The 23,650-nt window shown below is 42.7% G+C and overlaps 1 protein-coding gene across 3 annotated transcripts in view; it reads right to left on the minus strand.

Annotated features, from left to right (window-relative positions):
* LOC118401640 (arf-GAP with SH3 domain, ANK repeat and PH domain-containing protein 1-like) overlaps positions 1 to 23,650 on the minus strand; it is a 171,485-nt gene that overhangs the window by 116,541 nt on the left and 31,294 nt on the right. For all 3 annotated transcript variants that reach the window (XM_052477345.1, XM_052477346.1, XM_052477344.1), the window contains exons 2-3: positions 15,635 to 15,707; positions 5,631 to 5,776 (exon numbers count right to left, since the gene is read on the minus strand). In XM_052477345.1, coding sequence (XP_052333305.1) covers positions 5,631 to 5,776; positions 15,635 to 15,707 — 219 coding nt within the window. The remainder of the gene's footprint in view (positions 1 to 5,630; positions 5,777 to 15,634; positions 15,708 to 23,650) is intronic.

Genomic DNA, 23,650 nt, shown 5'->3' on the forward strand with positions numbered 1-23,650 from the left:
TCATACGTTTAGATACACTCAATTAGTATTTGGTTGCATTGCATTTAAATTGTTTAACTTGGGTCAAACATTTTGGGTAGCCTTCCACAAGCTTCCCCAAAATTCCTCCTGACAGAGCTGGTGTAACTGAGTCAGAACTGTAGGCCCCCTTGCTCACACACGCTTTTTCAGTTCTGCCCGCAAATTGTCTATAGGCTTGAGGTCAGGGTTTTGTGATGGCCACTCCAATACCTTGACTTTGTTCTCCTTGAGCCATTTTGCCACAACTTTGGAAGTATGTTTGGGGTCATTGTCCAGTTGGAAGACCCATTTAACTTCCTGACTGATGTCTTGAGATGTTGCTTCAATATATCCACGTAATTTTCATTTCTCATGATGCCATCTATTTTGTGAAGCGCAACAGTCCCTCCTGCAGCAAAGCAGCCCCACAACATGATGCTGCCACACCAGTGTTTCACGGTTGGGATGGGGTTCTTCGGCTTGCAAGTATCCCCCTTTTGTCTCCAAGCATAACGGTGGTCATTATGGCCAAACAGTTCTATTTTTGTTTCATCAGACCAGAGGACATTTCTCCAAAAAGCACAATCTTTGTCCCCATATGCAGTTGCAAACCATAGTCTGTTTTATGGTGGATTTGGAGCAGTAGCTTCTTCCTTGCTGAGCGGCCTTTCAGGTTATGCCGATATAGGACCCGTTTTACTGTGGATATAGATACTTTTGTACCTGTTTCCTGCAGCATCTTCACAAGGTCTTTTCATGTTAAGGTCCTTTGATAATTTGCACTTTTCGCACCAAAGTACGTTCATCTCTAGGAGACAGAACGCGTCTCCTTCCTGAGTGGGATGACGGCTGCGTGGTCCCATGGTGTTTATACTCGTGTGCTATTGTTTGTACAGATGAACGTGGCACCTTGAGGCGTTTGGAAATTGCTCCCAAGGATGAGCCAGACTTGTGGATGATTTCTTTTGATTTTCCCATGATGTCAAGCAAAGAGGCACTGAGTTTGAAGGTAGGCCTTGAAATACATCCACAGGTACACCTCAAATTGACCCAAATTATGTAAATTATCAGAAGCGTGAATTGGGTTGTGTATCGGAGGACGCATGACGCATTCAACCTTCGTCTCTCCCGAGCTTGTACGGGAGTTGTAGCGATGAGACAAGATAGTACAACAATTGGATATCACGAAATTGGGGAGAAAAAGGGGTAAAAAGAAAAAAAAGAGGCATGCGGGTTAGCAGACCGGGTTAGCTAGCAAGCAAGCAATTAGCAAGGGCTAGCAGTTAGCAGTTAGCAGACCGGGCAGGCAAGCTAGCAGTTAGCCGACCGGGATAGCAAGCAAGCAGATAGCGGGAGCTAGAAAGTTAGCCTTTGGAGGACGTCTGTTTTTGCCTCTTCGTGCGGTGACGTTGATAGACCAGTCATGGAATTAGTAGGGTTCCAAGTAGCTCTAGGTAGCTAGCAGGCCTAGCTGGTTAGCATAATGGGCCTTCAGCGGGCATCGCGCCCGAGGGGCCTGTTGGGAGTCCTCGGGCAGATTATGTCGGTATTCCAGTCTTAGGGGATCTGCGGGGTTCCATGCCCCATACCGGCTGTAGAAGGGGTCCGGATATTGTAGCCCAGGAGTATACTTCGGTGGTAGCACAGGCGCCCCTCCCGGGCTAGCTTCAAGCTAATTTGTGCTTGCTCTGGGATGGAAACGCTAGCCAGGAGTAGTCATCCGGGATTGCGGTTAGCTAGATGAACATTTTCAGTTTGCGGTAGGAATCCGGGGATAAAAATAACAGGTCTGTTACGCTCTGGTTAGAGACACGTTGTTCGAACTGACGAGAGCTTTCCGAGCTGAAGGTTGATGATGATGACCGCTGGCAATGGTTTGCTGACTGATAGCTGGTAGTTAACTGGCTAGCTTCAGTTGAGGAATTCCAGATCCGAAGTAAATATAAATACTTTAGGGGAAAAAAGCAGATCCACGCCACATTGGGTGAGGCGGGTTGCAGGAGAGTATTTAGATGTTGAGGTTTAGCAAAATATTTTGAAGGATATGCGATGAAAAAGATATATACAAGGAACACGACAAAGACGTCTGACTGCTACACCATCTTTGATTGTAGATTGTGTTCGCTAATCCAATGTAATAATGTTAAATTGATCATTAGAAAACCCTTTTGCAATTATGTTAGCATAGCTGAAAACTGTTGTTCTGATTAAAAGAAGCAATAAAACGTGCCTTCTTTAGACTAGTTGAGTATCTGGAGCCTCAGCATTTGTGGGTTCGATTACAGGCTCAAAACGGCCAGAAACAAAGTACTTTCTTTTGAAACTCAGCAGTCTGTTCTTGTTCTGAGAAATGAAGGCTTTTCCATGAGAGAAATTGCCAAGAAACTGAAGATCTCGTACAATGCTGTGTTCTACTCCCTTCACAGAACAGCGCAAACTGAATCTAACCAGAATTGAAAGAGAAGTGAGAGGCTCCGGTGCACAACTGAGCAAGAGGACTGTTGCAGGAATTAAATTGCTCTGTTTTAATACCCAATTAAAATTAAAACACTCTGTCAATTCATAAGGATTTGTAAGACCCTTATTTTATATTAATGGACAGAGCCCAGTCTTAAAGTCAAACAGCAGAGTTTATTCACGAGAGTACTGAACACGATACAGGTTACCACAGGTTATAAACTGAAAATGATGTCATTAGTTCCAGTACCAACCCGTCTCTTCTCCCACCCTGGTACAAAGGCAGTATTTCAAGCCTTCCCACATCGTCTCCCTATCAATTGAATATAATTTATGGCCGAGTCAAGGTCTTCTTGTGCATTCTAGCCAGCCTGAAGATATAGTTAATTCATTTCTACCAAGGAAGTGACAGTCATTGTTCTAATTCTTCATTATATTTACACATTATATTCAGTACTAGGATTAAGAAAGAAAATTCATACATATACAGTAACATAATAGTATTCTGATTAGTACATATACAGTAACATAATAGTATTCTGGTTAGTCAGTCCTGATTGAAATGTATACATAATTAGTCATTATTGATAAAAATTCCTTTAACAAGGACAAGTACATTAGAGTGTCTAGTTTGAGAAACAGACGCCTCACAAGTCCTCAACTGGCAGCTTCATTAAATAGTACCCGCAAAACACCAGTCTCAACGTCAACAGTGAAGAGGCGACTCCGGGATGCTGGCCTTCTAGGAAAGTTGCAAAGAAAAAGCCATATCTCAGACTGGCCAAAAAAAGAAATACTTTAGATGGGCAAAAGAACATATAGTACCAGTCAAAAGTTTGGACGTGAAGACATCAAAACTATGAAATAACATATATGGAATCATGTCATAACCAAAAAAAAGTGTTAAACAAAATATATTTTATATTAGAGATTCTTCAAAGTAGCCACACTTTACCTTAATGACAGCTTTGCACACTCTTGGCATTCTCTCAACCAGCTCCATGATGTAGTCACTTGGAATGCATTTCAATTAACAGGTGAACCTTAATTTGTGGAATTCCTTTCCTTTATCATGTGTTTGAGCCAATCAGTTGTGTTGTGACGAGGTAGGGTTGGTATACAGAAGATAGCCCTATTTGATAAAAGTCCATATTATGGCAAGAACAGCTCAAATAAGCAAATAGACACAAAAGTCTGTCACTACTTTAAGACATGAAGGTCAGTCAATCCGGAAAATTTCAAATCCAAATTAGAGATTTTTGGTTGCAACCGCCACGTCTTTGTGAGACGCAGAGTAGGAGCATGGAGGAGGTGGTGTGGGGATGCTTTGCGGTTTCAAAATATTCTCTAAGACCTAAACCTCAATTGGAGTTGTACATAAAGGGTGTGTGAGCATTCAGCAAGTGGAGGAAGCGAAACTCCTAGGTACAGGATGACATTGGATGGTCAATTATCATGGTCAACCGAAAGCATAAGCTACAGCTAGTTAGCGCTGCAGTGCATAAAATGTGGTGAGTAGTTGTCTCCGAGAGAGAGACAATAGTTGAACAGTTTAACAAAAAAAAAAACAGCCCTCTCCAAGTAGACAATTCTAGTGAAAGAAGCCTTGCCTAATGTCACAGTATGTCACAGTATCAGGTCCAGCTTTTTGGCCCATGTATGTGACCTTACAATGCATTACTACAATGTATTTTTCTGTGGATTTACACATTTAACTACTTGATAGATGGAATTTTCTAAATTGAAAATTGAGGATTTTTTAAATTCAAATATTTTATCCTGTTTTGTTTTGTTTTAATTTGAGGAGTTGTATTTGGTCATTTGTTTTTCAGTAGGCAGGTCACACACAGGTCTGGGTTATGGTGGGCAGACTGTAGTTGTAGAGGAGAAACCTGTATTTGTTCGGGGGAACCAGCAGGCTAACTTAATCAAGGGAGGAAACATTTATTTAATAATTTCAACATCTCATTCAGAAATGAAAAGACATTGTCAGCGTAACCATTTTTGTTTTCTCTTTTTATTTTATTTGAAACATTTATTTAATCATTTCAACATCTCATTCAGAAATGAAAAGACATTGTCAGCGTAACCATTTTTGTTTTCTCTTTTTATTTTATTTGAATAAAGTTGACCATGATAGTTGTTGTGAAGATTGGAAGGGGTGTCTAATAAAAATATGTTCTGCGTTTTTTGACACACAAAACAAAGCCAACACCTCTTTGGCCGCCTTTCCTTCCAGTTCTCTGCTGCCAGTGACTGGAACGAATTGCAAAAATCACTGAAGTTGGGGACTTATTTCCCTCACCAACTTAACATCAACTATCTGAGCAACTACCTATCGTTGCAGCTGTACATAGTCCATCTGTAAATAGCCCACCCAATCCACCTACCTCATCTCCATACAGTTTTTATTTGATTTACTTTTCTGCTCTTTTGCACACCAGTATCTCTACTTGCACATCATCATCTGCTCATTTATCACTCCAGTGTTAATCTGCTAAATTGTAACTATTCACTCCTATGGCCTATTATTGCCTACCTCCTCATGCCTTTTGCACACACTGTATATAGACTTTCTTTTTCTACTGTGTCATTGACTTGTTTATTGTGTTATTGGCTTGTTTATTGTTTACTCCATGTGTTACTCTGTGTTGTTGTCTGTGTCACACTGCTTTGCTTTATCTTGGCCAGGTCGCAGTTGCAAATGAGAACATGTTCTCAACTAGCCTACCTGGTTAAATAAAGGTGAAATAAATCAAATTTAAAAAACACACAAAACAAACTGTACTAGTTGAGGCTTTGGTCCCATCTTGATTACTGTCCGGTAATATGGTCTAGTACAGCACAGAAAAACCGAGCAAAACTACAGCTGGCTCCAAACAGAGAACCATGCCTTGCTCTTAACTGCACATACAGAAATAACATGCATACCAGACTTTCATGGTTGAGGGTTGATGAGAGATTAACTACTTATCTTCTAGTTTTTATTATAAAATTCAAAAATGTCATATTGTCTGCATAATCAATTAACATTCAGCTCAGACTCCGATACACACCTCACAATTACATGGCACCAGGGATCTTTTCACAGTCCCCAAGTCCAAAACGAAGTCACGGCAACGCAGTTTAATACAGAGCCATGATCACTATCTGTTTATTTAAAAAAATCTCACCAGGTTCTTCAGAAGTGCGGACAGCTCCTTGACGAGGCTGGAGAACTTGACAAAGGCGGTTCCTAGATCGGGGTTGTCCCTGCTGATGAAGTTGCTACCAAACTTGTCCAGTGCCTGGCCATAATTCCCTTCATTCTGGACGTGATCTGCAAGTGTGACACAACACATGGAAAAACATGTTCACTCAAAACAAGGGTTTCATTAATAACGTTCCTGGAGCTAAGTATCCCTTTCATGTTCAACAGACCAAAATATTTTCTTCACATATAACTGGTACCCTAAGTCTATGAAATGTATATAGACATTATGGATATTATATCGTTACTATATCGTTCTTTATTTGCGGTGGCATTTTGGAAAATCACCTAATATGGCAGCTTAATGAGTTTTTACCATTATGATAACATTGCGCCAAAAGTAGTAGTAGTAACATCAATTTTTTAATTGAGGATTTTCATAAACTGAGGCCACAGATGCTCAAATCTAAGGTCATTAACCCTTGAAAAATATTTAGCTTAAGTGATAATTAATCATTTCACTCACAATGTAATTTCCCTTCATATAAGTTGAGTAACATCAATCAAACTTTGTATTTAGACACACCAAATTATCAATGAAATCCTCAAATGTATGGTGGGATCAGCCAATACTTTTCTTTAATATAGACCCTCCCCCGATAACGGTTTGCCACTGGGGGGAATTCTGAAGGTCCTTGTATATCTTTGTAATGAGTGATTTTGAAGTCGGAAACATCAATGACATAAAATATAGGGACCCATTATATTTGTTTTAAAAAGTTTCCATTTTAACAGCAGACTTTGTTTTTAATGATCAATATAACATCCAAAAGAATAGATAGATCTCAAAATCCAAAAGTACAGAAAGTATTCAGAAAGTATTCGCACCTCTTGACTTTTTCTACATTTTGTTTAGTTTCAGCCTGAAATTAGATTGGATTAAACTGAGATAATGTCAAAGTGGAATTCTGTTTTTAGAAATGTTTACAAATTAATACAAAAATAAAAAGCTGAAAGATCTTGAGACAATAAGTATTCAACCCCTTTATGGCAAGCCTAAATAAGGTCAGGAGTACAATGCTGCTTAACAAGTCACATAATATTTTCAGACGCTTTACTTAGTACCTTGTCGAAGCAGTTTTGGCAGCCATTACAGCCTGGAGTCTTCTTAGGTATGACACTACAAGCTTGGCACACCTGCATTTGGGGAGTTTCTCCCAATCTTCTCTGCAGATCTTCTCAAGCTCCATCAAGTTGGATGGGGAACATTGTTGCGCAACTATTTTCAGGTGTCTCCAAAGATGTTCGATCGTGTTCAAGTCCGGGCTCTGGCTGGGCCACTCAAGAACATTCAGAGACTTGTCCCAAAGCCACTCCTGCGTTGTCCCATTGGAAGGTGAACCTTCACCCCAGTCCACGTTCCTGAGGAGGTTTTCATCAAGGATCTCTCTGTACTATGCTCCGTTCGTCTTTCCGTCGATATTGACTAGTCTCCCAGTCCCTACCGCCTAAAAACATTCCCACAGCATGATGCTGCCACCGCCATGCTTCACCGTAGGGATGATGCCAGGTTTCCTCCAGATGTGACGCTTGGTATTCAGTCCAAATCTTGGTTTCATCACACCAAAGAATATTGTTTCTGATTCTCTGAATCCTTTTTTGCGAACGCCAAGTTGACTGACGTGCCTTTTACTGTGGAGTGGCTTCCGTCTGGCCACTCTACCATAAAGGCCTAACTGGTGGAGTGCTGCAGAGAGGGATGTCCTTCTGGAAGGTTCTGCAGCATTATGAATGCTGCTGAAATATTCTGGTACCCTTCCCCAGATCTGTGCCTCGACACAATCCTGTCTCGGAGCTCTACGGACAACTCCTTCGACCTCATGGCTTGGTTTTTGCTCTGACATGCACTGTCAACATTTACATTACATTTAAGTCATTTAGCAGACGCTCTTATCCAGAGCGACTTACAAATTGGTGCATTACCTTATGACATCCCGTGGAACAGCCACTTTACAATGGTGCATCTAAATCTTTTAGGGGGGAGTGAGAAGGATTACTTATCCTATCCTAGGTATTCCTTAAAGAGGTGGGGTTTCAGGTGTCTCCGGAAGGTGGTGATTGACTCCGCTGTCCTGGCGTCGTGAGGGAGTTTGTTCCACCATTGGGGGCCAGAGCAGCGAACAGTTTTGACTGGGCTGAGCGGGAACTGTACTTCCTCAGTGGTAGGGAGGCGAGCAGGCCAGAGGTGGATGAACGCAGTGCCCTTGTTTGGGTGTAGGGCCTGATCAGAGCCTGGAGGTACTGAGGTGCCGTTCCCCTCACAGCTCCGTAGGCAAGCACCATGGTCTTGTAGCGGATGCGAGCTTCAACTGGAAGCCAGTGGAGAGAGCGGAGGAGCGGGATGACGTGAGAGAACTTGGGAAGGTTGAACACCAGACGGGCTGCGGCGTTCTGGATGAGTTGTAGGTGTTTAATGGCACAGGCAGGAGCCCAGCCAACAGTGAGTTGCAGTAATCCAGACGGGAGATGACAAGTGCCTGGATTAGGACCTGCGCCGCTTCCTGTGTGAGGCAGGGTCGTACTCTGCGGATGTTGTAGAGCATGAACCTACAGGAACGGGCCACCGCCTTGATGTTAGTTGAGAATGACAGGGTGTTGTCCAGGATCACGCCAAGGTTCTTAGCGCTCTGGGAGGAGGACACAATGGAGTTGTCAACCGTGATGGCGAGATCATGGAACGGGCAGTCCTTCCCCGGGAGGAAGAGCAGCTCCGTCTTGCCGAGGTTCAGCTTGAGGTGGTGATCCGTCATCCACACTGATATGTCTGCCAGACATGCAGAGATGCGATTCGCCACCTGGTCATCAGAAGGGGTAAAGGAGAAGATTAATTGTGTGTCGTCTGCATAGCAATGATAGGAGAGACCATGTGAGGTTATGACAGAGCCAAGTGACTTGGTGTATAGCGAGAATAGGAGAGGGCCTAGAACAGAGCCCTGGGGGACACCAGTGGTGAGAGAGCGTGGTGAGGAGACAGATTCTCTCCACGCCACCTGGTAGGAGCGACCTGTCAGGTAGGACGCAATCCAAGCGTGGGCCGCGCCGGAGATGCCCAACTCGGAGAGGGTGGAGAGGAGGATCTGATGGTTCACAGTATCGAAGGCAGTCGATAGGTCTAGAAGGATGAGAGCAGAGGAGAGAGAGTTAGCTTTAGCAGTGCGGAGCGCCTCCGTGATGCAGAGAAGAGCAGTCTCAGTTGAATGACTAGTCTTGAAACCTGACTGATTTGGATCAAGAAGGTCATTCTGAGAGAGATAGCGGTAGAGCTGGCCAAGGACGGCACGTTCAAGAGTTTTGGAGAGAAAAGAAAGAAGGGATACTGGTCTGTAGTTGTTGACATCGGAGGGATCGAGTGTAGGTTTTTTCAGAAGGGGTGCAACTCTCGCTCTCTTGAGGACGGAAGGGACGTAGCCAGCGGTCAGGGATGAGTTGATGAGCGAGATGAGGTAAGGGAGGAGGTCTCCGGAAATGGTCTGGAGAAGAGAGGAGGGGATAGGGTCAAGCGGGCAGGTTGTTGGGCGGCCGGCCGTCACGAGACGCGAGATTTCATCTGGAGAGAGAGGGGAGAAAGAGGTCAGAGCACAGGGTAGGGCAGTGTGAGCAGAACCAGCGGTGTCGTTTGACTTAGCAAACGAGGATCGGATGTCGTCGACCTTCTTTTCAAAATGGTTGACGAAGTCATCTGCAGAGAGGGAGGAGGGGGGAGGATTCAGGAGGGAGGAGAAGGTGGCAAAGAGCTTCCTAGGGTTAGAGGCAGATGCTTGGATTTTAGAGTGGTAGAAAGTGGCTTTAGCAGCAGAGACAGAGGATGAAAATGTAGAGAGGAGGGAGTGAAAGGATGCCAGGTCCGCAGGGAGGAGAGTTTTCCTCCATTTCCGCTCGGCTGCCCGGAGCCCTGTTCTCAACTGTGGGACCTTATATAGAAAGGTGTGTGCCTTTCTAAATCATGTCCAATCAATTGAATTTACCACAGGTGGACTCCAAACAAGTTGTACAAACATCTCAAGGATGATCAATGGAAACAGGAGGCAACTGAGCTGAATTTCGAGTCTCGTAGAAAATGGTCTGAATACTTACATAAATAAGGTATCTGTTTTTTGATTTTTATTAAATTTGCAAACATTTCAAAAACCTATTTTCACTACGTCATTATATGGTATTGTGTGTAGATTGATGAGCTTTAAAACATTTTTTTTGACAAAATGTGGAAAGTCAAGGGGTCTGAATAATTTCCAAAAGTATATGGACATCCCTTCAAATTAGTGGATTAGGCTATTTCAGCCACACCCATTGCTGACAGGTGTATAAAATCGAGCACACAGCCATGGAATCTCCATAGACAAACATTGGCATTAAATTGGCCTTACTGAAGAGCTGGATGAGAGACCTTCCTACTGCCTGAGCTATGTTGTTGATGTAAATTGAGAAGAGTGTGGGGCCTGGGATCGACCCTTGGGGTACTTCCTCCCTTAGTGACAGGTAGTGGCTGAGACAGAAGATGTTCTAACTTTACACACTGCACTCTTTTGAGAGAGGTAGTTAGTAAACCAGGCGAAAGAACCCTCAGAGACACCAATACTTCTTACCTACCCACAAGAATGGAGTGGTCTACCATATCAAAAGCTTGGCCAATAAAAATAGCAGCACAACAATTCCTTAGAATCAAGGGCAATAGTGTCATAATTTAGGACCTTCAAGGTTGCAGTGGCACATCCATAACCTCAGGGGAAACCAGATTGCATAGAGAGAATATTACAGACATCAAGAAAGCCAGTCAGTTGATTATTGACAAGTTGTTCCAACACTTTTGATAAATAGGTCCAAACAGAAATAGGCCTATAACATTTAAAGAATGGTTAGGATTAGTGCGGTCTGCACAACGCATCACCGGGGAGAACTACCTGCCCTCCATGACAAATATAGCACCCGATGTCACAGGAAGGCAAAAAAGATCAAAGACAACAACCACCCGAGCCACTGCCTGTTCACACCGCTACCACCCAGAAGGTGAGGTTGGTGCATCAAAGCTGGGACAGAAAGGGTTCTCCTTCACCCATTTTAGATGTGTGTGTATTAGGTAGTTGTTGGGTAATTGTTAGATTGCTTGTTAGATATTACCGCACTGTCAGAACCAGAAACACAAGCATTTCACTACACTGGCATTAACATCTGCTAACCATGTCTACATGATAACAAAATTTTGATTTGATTGGTATTATTGTTATTATTACAATTATTATGATTGTTAAGTTCCCCAGCAAGAAAACCATAGTGAACCTCAAAAGGGGGAACTACTACTTACCAACATCCAAAGGTGGAAAAATCCAATCAAATTATATTTGTCACATGTTGAGCAGATGTTGTTGCGGGTGTAGTGAAATGCTTGTGTTTCTATCTCCAACAGAGCAGTAATATCTAACAATACACACAATCTAAAGTAAAGGAATGGAATTAAGAATATATAAATACTTGAATGAGCAATGTCAGCGCGGCATAGACTAAGACAGTAGAATAGGATAGGATACAGTATATACATATGAGATGAGTAATGCAAAATATGTAAACATTATTAAAGTGACGACCGTTCCATTATTAAAAATTGGTCAGTGTTTTCAAGTTTGGGCAGCAGCCTCTAATGTGCTAGTGATGGCTATTTAACAGTCTGATGGCCATGAGATAGAAGCTGTTTTTCAGTCTCTCGGTCCCAGCTTGATGCGCCTGTACCGACCTCGCCTTCTGGATGATAGCAGGGAGAACAGGCGTGGCTCGGGTGGATGTCGTCCTTGATGAAGTTTTGGCCTTCCTGTGACATCGAGTGCTGAGTGTGGGGCCCTAGTGTTGAGAATCAGCGAAGGAGAGGTGGTTTCCTATCTTCACCACAAGGTGGCAGCCAGTCAGGAAGTCCAGGACCCAGTTGCACAGGGCAGGGTTCAGACCCAGGGCCTCAAGCTTAATGATGAGCTTGGAGGGTACTATGGTGTTGAATGGTGAGCTATAGTCAATGAACAACATTCTTGAAGTCGGAAGTTTACAAACGCTTTAGCCAAATACATTTAAACTCAGTTTTTCACAATTCCTGACATTTAATCCTAGTAAAAAATGACCTGTCTTAGGGCAGTTAGGATCACCACTATTTTAAGAATGTGAAATGTCAGAATATTAGGAGAGAGAATGATTTATTTCAGTTTTATTTCTTTCGTCACATTCCCAGTGGGTCAGAAGTTTACATACACTTAATTAGTATTTGGTAGCATTGCCTTTAAATTGTTTAACTTGGGTCAAACGTTTTGGGGATCCTTCCACAAGCTTCCCACAATAAGTTGGATTAATTTTGGCCCATTCCTCCTGACAGAGGTGGTGTAACTGAGTCAGGTTTGTAGGCCTCCTTGCTCGCACACGCTTTTTCAGTTCTGCCCACAATTTTCTATAGGATGAGGTCAGGACTTTGTAATGGCCACTCCAATACCTTGACTTTGTTCTCCTTAAGCCATTTTTCCACAACTTTGGAAGTATGCTTGGGGTCGTTGTCCATTTGGAAGTCCCATTTGCGACCAAGCTTTAACTTCCTGACTGATGTCTTGAGATGTTGCTTCAATATATCCACATAATTTGCATTTCTCATGATGCCATCTATTTTGTGAAGTGCACCAGTCCCTCCTGCAGCAAAGCACCCCCACAACATGATTCTACCACCCGCATGCTTCACAGTTGGGATGGTGTTCGTCGGCTTGCAAGCCTCCACCTTTTCCCTCCAAACATAACGATCGTCATTATGGCCAAACAGCCTGAAATCGGACACTGTGGCTGGATTTACAACAAGTGTATCTTTAAATGGTGTAACATACTTGTATGTTTGAGGAATTTTAATTATGGGATTTCTGTTGTTTTGAATTTGGCGCCCTGCACTTTCACTGGCTGTTGTCATATCGATCCCGTTAGCGTGATCTCTGCCCAAAGAGGTTTTAACTGACTTGCCTAGTTAAATAAAAGGTTAAATAAAAACACATTTTAAAATGTGGAGTTTTGTGCTTAGACATGTAGCTTGCTAGCTAGTTAAACAATGAACCATAATCGCAACTCATAACATTATTACCCTGAATGAATCTGCAGGTACCTAACCAACCAGGTTCAATGTTAGCTGGCTAACATTAGGCTATAACTAGCAATGCAAATGGATCTGAGATACAAATAATAGAACTACACAGATCATACACTTAACATTAGCTAGGCAGCCTACTAACGTTAGCTAGCTAGCTAACAGTACGCTTTAAATTGAAATGAAAACGACGTCCTGACAAAATTAGAAACGTGTAATATTTGAAATTACTCAGGCCCAGAAGCTAAGATATGCATATAATTGGTAGATTTGGATAGAACACTAACGTTTCTAAAACTGTTAAAATAATGTATGCGAGTGTAACAGAACTGATATGGCAGGTGAGAACCTGAGAAAAATCCATCCAGGAAGTGGAATTATTTTCATGTGGCTGTTTTTCAACTCAATGCCTATAGATAATCCAATAAGTTAGGACCCAGATTGCAGTTCCTATGGCTTCCAATAGATGTCAACAGTCTTTAGACATGGTTTCAGTCTTTAATTTTGAAAAACGACGAGTAAACAGCAATGTTGGTCAGAGGACAAAGGAACTTAACAGACCTGATTCGGCGTGCTCCCGTCAGCACACCGTTTGTTATTTTTCCTTTCTATTGAAAACAGTATTATCCAGTTTAAAAAGTATTGATTATAAAGACAAACAACCTGAGGATTAAATATAAATATTGTTTGACATGTTTCAACTAACTTTACCGGTGTTTTTCGTATGCATTCGTCTGCCTGCTGTGACCGCCTTGGAGCCATCAGATTACTGAACAAAACGCGCCAACAAAACCGAGTTTTTGGGACATAAAGAGGGACTTTATTGAACAAAACAAACATTTTCTGTGTAACTGGGAGTCTTGTGAGTGCAACCATATGAAGATCATCAAAGGTAAGTGATTCATTTTATCGCTATTTCTGACTTTTGTGACTCCTCTATCTGGCTGGAAAATGCTTGTATGCTTTTGTGTGCTGGGCTCTGTCCTCAGATAACCGCATGGTATACTTTCGCCGTAAAGCCTTTTTGAAATCTGACATAGTGTCTGGATTAACAAGAAGTTCGTCTTTAAGGAGATGTAGAACACTTGTATGTTTTATGAATTTTTAATTATGAGTATTTCTGTTTTTGAATTTAGTGCTCTGCAATTTCACCGGATGTTGGCCAGGTGGGACGCTAGTGTCCCACATATCCTAAAGAGGTTATTACGTGTATTACGAACACAAACACCCCTCTATCCTATCAATGGCGCAGTCACATGACTCCCAGGCGTCCTACACCGAACGTTCAATAATTTTTTTTCTTGAATAGAAATGTCATGTCCTAATATGGAACCTGCCACAGAAGCCTTCTCCGTAAAGACCATTGGATTTCACCTGATTCACATTCAAGGAGCAGTAGCTAACATTTGCTAGGCAGCATCGACAGTGAAAATGCAGTGTTTCCCCCAAAGGGATCTTTGTCTTGGAGGATTATTGATCCCTTGGGAGATCACCAACCTACTACAGGTCAATATGGGACATAAGGCACAAGATAAGTTTAAATCTGTATCGAACTGCAGCGGTTAGCTCTAATGAACCACAGCCCCTGCTGACTTCAAGACCCAACAAAGTGTCCTTCTATTGTAAATCTAATGATAACGAATGTTTTGTATTGTTTCACAACAAAGAATTGTATGAAATTGGCAACAATTACACTTATACTTTATCCCTTATACTTTAAAAAACACATTAGAAACACAAACTATGAAAATGTTTTAGCCTTTGTCATCATCTGTTTAGCAAGTGAACCATGGCCTATATAAGTAGTTATAGTGTATATAACACACCTTCCTTCTCACCCCTGGGGGCCAGTGTCTGACGAGGCATAGTCTTAGCCACTAGTCCCATTCCAATATGTAGCTCTGAATTGTGTAAGCCATCACAGATATTGAGTTAAGTTGAGAAAGGGCGAGGCCATAAGGGCATTGTGCATGTCCTGGCCTTGGTGGTTGAATATCCCTCCAGGGTTGACGCATGGGCTAACAAGGGGGCAGCAGTAGACAGATGGGGGTTGGATAGAATGGAACAGGCTAAAGGAAGATTGAGCATACAGCTACAGGTTGAAGCTGTAGTGACCTAGTAATATAGTCATTAGGTGTACGCCACTTATAGAACTGTCAACTTTAACAGTTCGACAAACTCACTGCAGTAAAAATGAAGCGGTTGCCGGAATAACATATTGTTGTCCCACCCAATCAAATATTTTTTTAAATACTGTGCCCGACACACACTCCATAATTGACAGACAATCTATGGTGAAGTCGTTAATGTGAAAGCCTTGCATCGATTTATATTGGAGGGACGCAGGATGACAAAGTATCGTCACTTATATGTGAATTAGAATATAAATTGTGGGGAAAAACTATGAGGCGTTGGTACTAGCTGGGACTGTCATTCAGACGTGGGTGTTTTAAAATTCAGCTTTCGATATTTGAACTCCCTCCACTGTGACTGTACACCAGCTTGTAACAAACCAACTTGTAATTGTGCTTACTGCCACATGGTGCACCATGGGTCTCCTTCACTGAGGTAAAACAAGAAAACTTCATTTTGAAGGGTCAGAACTATACACCCACTCACTGTGGTACATACAGGAAGAAAACCAATAACACAATGTCGACAGTCCCACCGCCACACATACAATTTTTGTGCAGTGATTAATCACATATTTCATGCACTGAGCTAGAAATTTGGGCTTGAAAAAAAAATTGGGAGGCGCAAAACCAGAACAGTTGAGACGATGAGGCCTTTCGGGGACGTGTAGGAGTATGGACTGAGTAAGAGGACGAGACTACCTTGACCAGAGTTGTAGATGGCTTTCACAGACTTCTTCACCTTCTGTAAAGCAGTCCGGTCTTGATCCAAAGCCTGAGGACGGGGAGATAAGAGAAAAGGGAGATGAGATCAGACACATTTGAAAGTCTTCAAGATACAGTGCATCCTTGTATTACCGGAACATGTGTTAAACTATATTTTAAACATAATCATCAATGACTGTAGAAGTTGAGGGGATCAGCATTTTTCAGGGAGGACCCTTACAGACCTAAGCAGAAAATAGTATTTTGTAGTTTATTTGATTTTTGAAATATTGCTTGTTTGTAGGTGACCAAATACTTAATTTCCACCATAATTTGCAAATGAATTCATTTTAAAAAATCCTACAATGTGATTTTCTGGATTTTTCTTCTCATTTTGTCTGTCATAGTTGAAGTGTACCTATGATTAAAATTACAGGCCTCTCACATCTTTTTAAGTGGGAGAACTTGCACAATTGGTGGCTGACTAAATACTTTTTTGCCCCACTGTAGTTAATGTTTTTTCTTTAAATATTCAAATACAGGTCTGAGAAAAACAAATGATATTTGAAGGTATTTAAATAAAGTTATCTGAAAACAAATTACAAACATATTTCTTATATATACTTGATTTTATTTTATCTTAAATTTATTTAACCTTTATTTAATCAGGTAGGCTAGTTGAGAACAAGTTCTCATTTACAACTGCGACCCGGCCAAGATAAAGCAAAGCAGTGCGACACATACAACACAGTTACACATGGAATAAACAAACATACAATCAATAATACAGTAGAAAAGTCTATATACAGTATGAGCAAATGAGGTAGGATAAGGGGGGTAAAGACAATAAATAGGTCATGGTGGCGAAGTAATTACAATATAGCAATTAAACACTGGAATGGTAGAATGTGCAGAAGATGAATGTGCAAGTAGAGATACTGGGGGTGCAAAGGATAAAGATAAATAAATACAGTATGGGGATGAGGTAGATTAGATGGGCGTGTACAGGTGCAGTGATCTGTGAGCTGCTCTGACAACTGGTGCTTAAAGCTAGTGAGGGAGGTAAGAGTCTCCAGCTTTACTGCTTTTTGCAGTTTGTTCCAGTCATTGGCAGCAGAGAACTGGAAGGAGAGGCGGCCAAAGGAATAATTGGCTTTGGGGGTGACTATTGAGAAATTCCTGCGGGAGAGCGTTCTACAGGTGGGTGCTGCTATGGTGACCAATGAGCTGAGACAAGTTTAAGATCTGTTTAAGAGGGTATGTTTGGCAGCATGAGTGAAGGATGCTTTGATGCAAAATAGGAAGCCGATTCAAGATTATATTTTGGATTGGAGATGTTTAATGTGAGTCTGGAAGGAGAGTTTACAGTCTAACCAGACACCTAGGTATTTGTAGTTGTCCACGTATTCTAAGTCAGAACAGTACATAGTAGTGATGCTGGACGGGCGGGCAGGTAGCAATCGGTTGAAGAGCATGCATTTAATTTTACTTGCATTTCAGAGCAGTTGGGGGCCACGGAAGGAGAGTTGTATGGCATTGAAGCTCGTCTGGAGGTTAGTTAACACAGTGTCCAAAGAAGGGCAAGAGGGATACAGAATGGTGTCGTCTGCGTAGAGGTGGATCAAAGAATCACCAGCCGCAAGAGCGACATTGATGTATACAGAGAAAAGAGTCGGCCTGAAAATGGAACCATGTGGCACCCCAAGAGAGACTGCCAGAGGTCCGGATAACAGGCCGTTCGATTTGACACACTGAACTCTATCAGAGAAGTAGTTGGTGAACCAGGCAAGGAAATCGTTTAAGAAACCGAGGCTGTTGAGTCTGCCAATAAAAATGTTGTGATTGACAGAGTCGAAAGCCTTAGCCAGGTCGATGAATACGGCTGCACAGTAATGTCTCTTATCGATGGAGGTTTTGGACCTTGAACATGGCTGAGGTACACCCATGACCAGCTCTGAAACCAGATTGCAAAGCGGAGAAGGTACGGTGGGATTCGAAATGGTCGGTAATCTGTTTGTTAACTTGGCTTTCGAAGACCTTAGAAAGGCAGGGAAGAATAGATATAGGTCTGTAGCAGTTTGGGTCTAGAGTGTGTCACCCTTTGAAGAGGGGGATGACCGCAGCAGCCTTCCAATCTATGGGAATCTCAGACGATACGAAAGAGGTTGAACATGCTAGTTAGTAATAGAGTTTGCAAGAATTGAGGCGGATCATTTTAGAAAGAGACAGTCCAGATTATCTAGCCCGTCTGATTTGTAGGGGTCCAGATTTTGCAGCTCTTTCAGAACATCAGCTATCTGGATTTGGGTGAAAGAGAAGTGGGGGAGACTTGGGCGAGTTGCTGTGGGGGGCAGAGGGCTGTTGATCGGGGTAGGGGTAGCCAGGTGGAAAGCATGGCCAGCCATAGAAAAATGCTTATTGAAGTTCTCAATTATAGTGGATTTGTTTGTGACACTGTTTCCAAGCCTCAGTGCAATGGACAGCTGGGAGAAGGTGCTCTTATTCTCATTGGACTTTACAGTGTCCCAGAACTTATTTGAGTTTGTGCTGCAGGATGCAAATGTCTGCTTGAAAAAGCTAGCCTTAGCTTTCCTAACTGCCTGTGTATATTTGTTCCTAACTTCCCTGAAAAGTTGCATATCACGGAGGCTGTTCGATGCTAATGCAGAACGACACAGGATGTTTTTGTGCTGGTCAACGGCAGTCATGTCTGGAGAGAACAAGGGGCTATATCTGTTCCTGGTTCAAATTTTTTTTTAAGGGGCATGCTTATTTAAGATGGTGAGGAAGGCACTTTTAAAGAATAACCAGGAATCCTCTACTGACAGGATGAGGACAATAACCTTCCAGGATACGCTGGCCAGGTCAATTAGAAAAGCTGGCTTGCTGAAGTGTTTTAGGGAGAGTTTGACAGTGATGAGGGGTGGTCGTTTGACCGCAGACCCATTATGGATGCAGGCAATGAGGCAGTGAAGCTGATATCTTGGTTGAAAACAGTAGAGATGTATTTGGAGTGCAAGTTGGTTAGGATGATATCTATGAGGGTGCCCGTGTTTACATATTTGGGGTTGTACCTGGTGGGTTCATTGATAATTTGCGTGAGATTGAGGGCATCAAGATTAGATTGTAGGATGGCCGGGGTGTTAGCATGTCACAGTTTAGGTCACCTAGCAGCACGAGCTCTGAAGAGAGATGGGGGGCAATCAATTCACATATGTGTCCAGGGCAGGGTGGTCTATAGCAAGCGGCAATGGTGAGAGACTTGTTTCTGGAAAGGTGTATTTTTAAAAGTAGAAGCTTGAATTGTTTGGGATAGTAAGACAGGACTCTGCAGGCTCTATGCAGTAGATTGCAACACCACCCCCTTTGGTAGTTCTCTCTTGTCAGAAAATGTTATAGTTAGGGATGAAAATTTCAGGGGTTTTGACACTTCAGGATTTCAGGATTCAGACACGGCTAGGACATCCGGATTGGCAGAGTGTGCTAAAGCAGTGAATAAAACAAATTTGAGGCTTTTAATGTTAACATGCATTTTTTTTCATCTTATTTTACCTTTATTTAACTAGGCAAGTCAGTTAAGAACAAATTCTTATTATCAATGATGGCCTAGGAACAGTGGGTTAACTGCCTTATTCAGGGGCAGAACGACAGATTTGTACCTTGTCAACCCGGGGATTTGAACTTGCAACCTTTCAGTTACTAGTCCAACGCTCTAACCCCAAGGCTACGCTGTCGCCCCAAACCAAGGCTTTTACGGTTACAGAAGTCAACAATTGAGAGCACCTTGGTAGTAGGAGTGGAGCTAGGCACTGCAGGGCCTGGATTAACCTCAACATCACCAGAGGAACAGAGGAGGAGTAGGATAAGAGTACGGCTAACGGCTATCAGGACTGGTCGTCTAGTGTGTTCAGAGCAGAGTAAAAGGAGCAGATTTCTGGGCGCGAGAGAATAGATTCAAGGCATAATGTACAGACAGAGGTATGGTAGGATTTGAGTACATTGGATGTAAACCTAGGCATTGAGTAATGATGAGAGAGATATTGTCTCTAGAGACGTTTAAACCAGGTGATGTCACCGCATTTGTTCAAGGTGGAACTAAATGGTGGTTAAGGCATATTGAGCAGGGATAGAGGCTCTAGAGACAATAATCACTAACCAGGACAGTAATGGACAAGGCATATTGATATTAGAGAGAGGCATGCGTAGCCAGGTGATCAATAGGGGTCCATTGAGTGGTTGGGCTGGCTGGAGATACGGCTAGCAGACCGGGGCTCGCAAGCTAGCAGACCGGGGCTCGCAAGCTAGCAGACCGGGGCTCGCAAGCTAGCAGACCTCAGAGGGACGTCTCGACAGAGGAAAGTCTGTTTTAGCCTCCGTATGCAGTGACATTGATAGACCAGTCGTGATGGATTAGTAGGGTTCCGAGTAGCAGAGGGGTCCAAGCAAAATAGGTATAGTGGCCTGAGAACTTGGCAGATGGATCTATACAGCTAACAGTCCAAAATGCTCTAGACAGCTAGCGGGCCGCTGCTAGCAGATGGGCATTCAGGGGACGTCGCAATGTAGAGGCCAGTTGAGTACCCCCTCCAGCAGACTACGTCGTAGTCCAGTCGTGAGGAATCGGCGTGATTCCGTGCCCCGTACCGGCAGTAGAAGGGGTCCGGGTACTGGAACCCAGGAGTGGCTGATGGGCCTTTTTACCTAGCCGGGAGAAAGGGCCTAGCATGGGCTAGCTCCAGGCTAATTGGTGCTTGCTCCGGGACCGACGTTAGCCACTAGTCACTTGGATAGCAGCTAGCTAGCTGCGGATGATGAAGAACAAAAAAACTATAACAGTTAGTTGAATTAGTTTAGATATATTATCATAAGCACATGGTTTGGAGAGCTCTCAGATATTAATCCTAATATAGCCTAAATCTTAATATAGCCTAGAGTTAAATACGAGGGACATGAAATCGCCTCAACATTAGAGTAAACCACTTTTACATCTTCAAAATGACTAGCAAATATATTTCCATAATGAGTGACATAAGGTATTACAGTAATTTTCAGTTTTTAAACATGTGAAGTAACTAGTGATTATTAAAATAGCAACATTGTTGTTACATAGGACTTTAGAAATTGCTTTGTAAAGTGGAATAAGTTAGTCACTATTCCTCATGTACAGTAGTTACAAAGTCTCAGCTCATTGCTATGCAATTAAAATGCAATTACCAAAGTATTTTGTAACATGCTAATAAAACATTGCTCCAAAAGTAACACTTATATTATTACACAGGCAGTTTAATATTACGTTTTACTAATACAAGATACTTTAATGCCAAACAACCAAGGTTGGTGGTATGTGTTTACAGTGCAGTATGGCATCTCTGAAGTGAGGAATATACACACAGTACCAGTCAAAAGTATGAACACACCTACTCATTCAAGGGTTTTTCTTTATTTTGTTACTATTTTCTACATTGTAGAATAATAGTGAAGACTTCAAAACTATGAAACAACACATATGGAGTATTCTAGTAACCAAAAAAAGTGTTAAACAAATGAAAATATATTTATAGTAGCCACCCTTTGCCTTGATGACAGCATTGCAAACTCTTGGCATTCTCTCAACCAGCTTCATGAGGAATGCTTTTCCAACAGTCTTGAAGGAGTTCCCACATATGCTGAGCACTTGTTGGCTGCTTTTCCTTCACTCTGCGGCCCATTTCATCTCAATTGGGGTCGAGGTCGGGTGATTGTGGAGGCCAGGTCATCTGATGCAGCACGCCGTCCCTCTCCTTGGTCAAATAGCCCTTACACAGCCTGCAGGTGTGTTTTGAGTCATTGTCCTGTTGAAAAGCAAATGATAGTGCCACTAAGCACAAACAAGATGGGATGGTGTGTTGCTGCAGAATGCTGTGGTAGCCATGCTGGTTAAGTGTGCCTTGAATTCTAAATAAATCACAGACTGTGTAACCAGCAAAGCACACACTCACCATCACTCCTCCTCCATGCTTCACGGTGGGAACCACACACGTGGAGATCATCCGTTCACCTACTCTACGTCTCACAAAGACACGGCGGTTGGAACCAAGAATCTCAAATTTGTACTCACCAGACCAAAGGACAGATTTCCACTGGTTCACTGCTCGTGTTTCTTGGCCTAGTCAAGTCTCTTCTTATTATTGGTGTCCTTTAGTAGTGGTTTCTTTGCAGCAATTCGACCATGAAGGCCTGATTCACACAGACTCCTCAGAACAGTTGATGTTGAGATGTGTCTTTTACTTGAACTCTGTAAAGCATTTATTTGGGCTGCAATCTGAGGTGCAGTTATTCTAATGAATTTATCCTCTGCAGCAGAGGTAACTCTGGCTCTTCTTTTCTTGTGCCGGTCCTGATGAGAGCCAATTTCATCATAACTCGTTGGTTTTTGTGGCTGCAGTTGAATAAACTTTCAAAGTTCTTGAAATTTTCTGCATTGACTGACCATGTCTCAAGTAATGATGGACTGTTGTTTCTCGTAGCTAATTTGAGCTTTTCTTGCCATAATATGGACTTGGTCTTTTACCTGTATTACCACCCCTACGTTGTCACAACACAAATGATGGATCAAATGTATTAAGGAAAGAACTTCCACAAATTAACTTTAAAAACTTCTTGCGACAAGGGGGCGATATTTAAATTTTTGGATGAAAAACGTTTCCGTTTTAAACAAGATATTTTGTCACGAAAAGATGCTCGACTATGCATATAATTGACAGCTTTGGATAGAAACACTGACGTTTCCAAAACTGCAATGAATGAGCTAACGTTTTCTATGTATTCCAAGGTGTCTACAGCATTGTGACGTCTTTTTACGCATTTCCTTTGAAGAATAGCCGTAAGGGACCATATTTAGAAAGTGGTCACATGGTGTCTCCCGCAGAAAATCTTGCGTAAAATACTGAGGTAGACATTTTTCCAATCGCTTCTTATGAGAAACAAATTGCCTCAACGGATATATTATCGAATATATATGTTAAACCTTAAACCTTCAAGCTGTATACTGGACCCTATTCCAACTAAACTACATTTACATTACATTTAAGTCATTTAGCAGACGCTCTTATCCAGAGCGACTTACAAATTGGTGCATTCACCTTATGACATCCAGTGGAACAGCCACTTTACAATAGTGCATCTAAATCTTTTAAGGGGGGATTACTTTATCCTATCCTAGGTATTCCTTAAAGAGGTGGGGTTTCAGGTGTCTCCGGAAGGTGGTGATTGACTCCGCTGTCCTGGCGTCGTGAGGGAGTGTGTTCCACTATTGGGGAGCCAGAGCAGCGAACTGTTTTGACTGGGCTGAGCGGGAACTGTACTTCCTCAGTGGTAGGGAGGCGAGCAGGCCAGAGGTGGATGAACGCAGTGCCCTTGTTTGGGTGTAGGGACTGATCAGAGCCTGGAGGTACTGAGGTGCCGTTCCCCTCACAGCTCCGTAGGCAAGCACCATGGTCTTGTAGCGGATGCGAGCTTCAACTGGAAGCCAGTGGAGAGAGCGGAGGAGCGGGGTGACGTGAGAGAACTTGGGAAGGTTGAACACCAGACGGGCTGCGGCGTTCTGGATGAGTTGTAGGGGTTTAATGGCACAGGCAGGGAGCCCAGCCAACAGCGAGTTGCAGTAATCCAGACGGGAGATGACAAGTGCCTGGATTAGGACCTGCGCCGCTTCCTGTGTGAGGCAGGGTCGTACTCTGCGGATGTTGTAGAGCATGAACCTACAGGAACGGACTACCGCCTTGATGTTAGTTGAGAACGACAGGGTGTTGTCCAGGATCACGCCAAGGTTCTTAGCGCTCTGGGAGGAGGACACAATGGAGTTGTCAACCGTGATGGCCCAACTACTGAAAGAGCTGCTTCCTGTGCTTGGCCCTCCTATGTTGAACATAATAAACGGCTCTCTATCCACTGGATGTGTACCAAACTCACTAAAAGTGGCAGTAATAAAGCCTCTCTTGAAAAAGCCAAACCTTGACCCAGAAAATATAAAAA

This window comes from Oncorhynchus keta, chromosome 23 (genome assembly GCF_023373465.1).
Source record: "Oncorhynchus keta strain PuntledgeMale-10-30-2019 chromosome 23, Oket_V2, whole genome shotgun sequence".
NCBI lineage: Eukaryota > Metazoa > Chordata > Actinopteri > Salmoniformes > Salmonidae > Oncorhynchus > Oncorhynchus keta.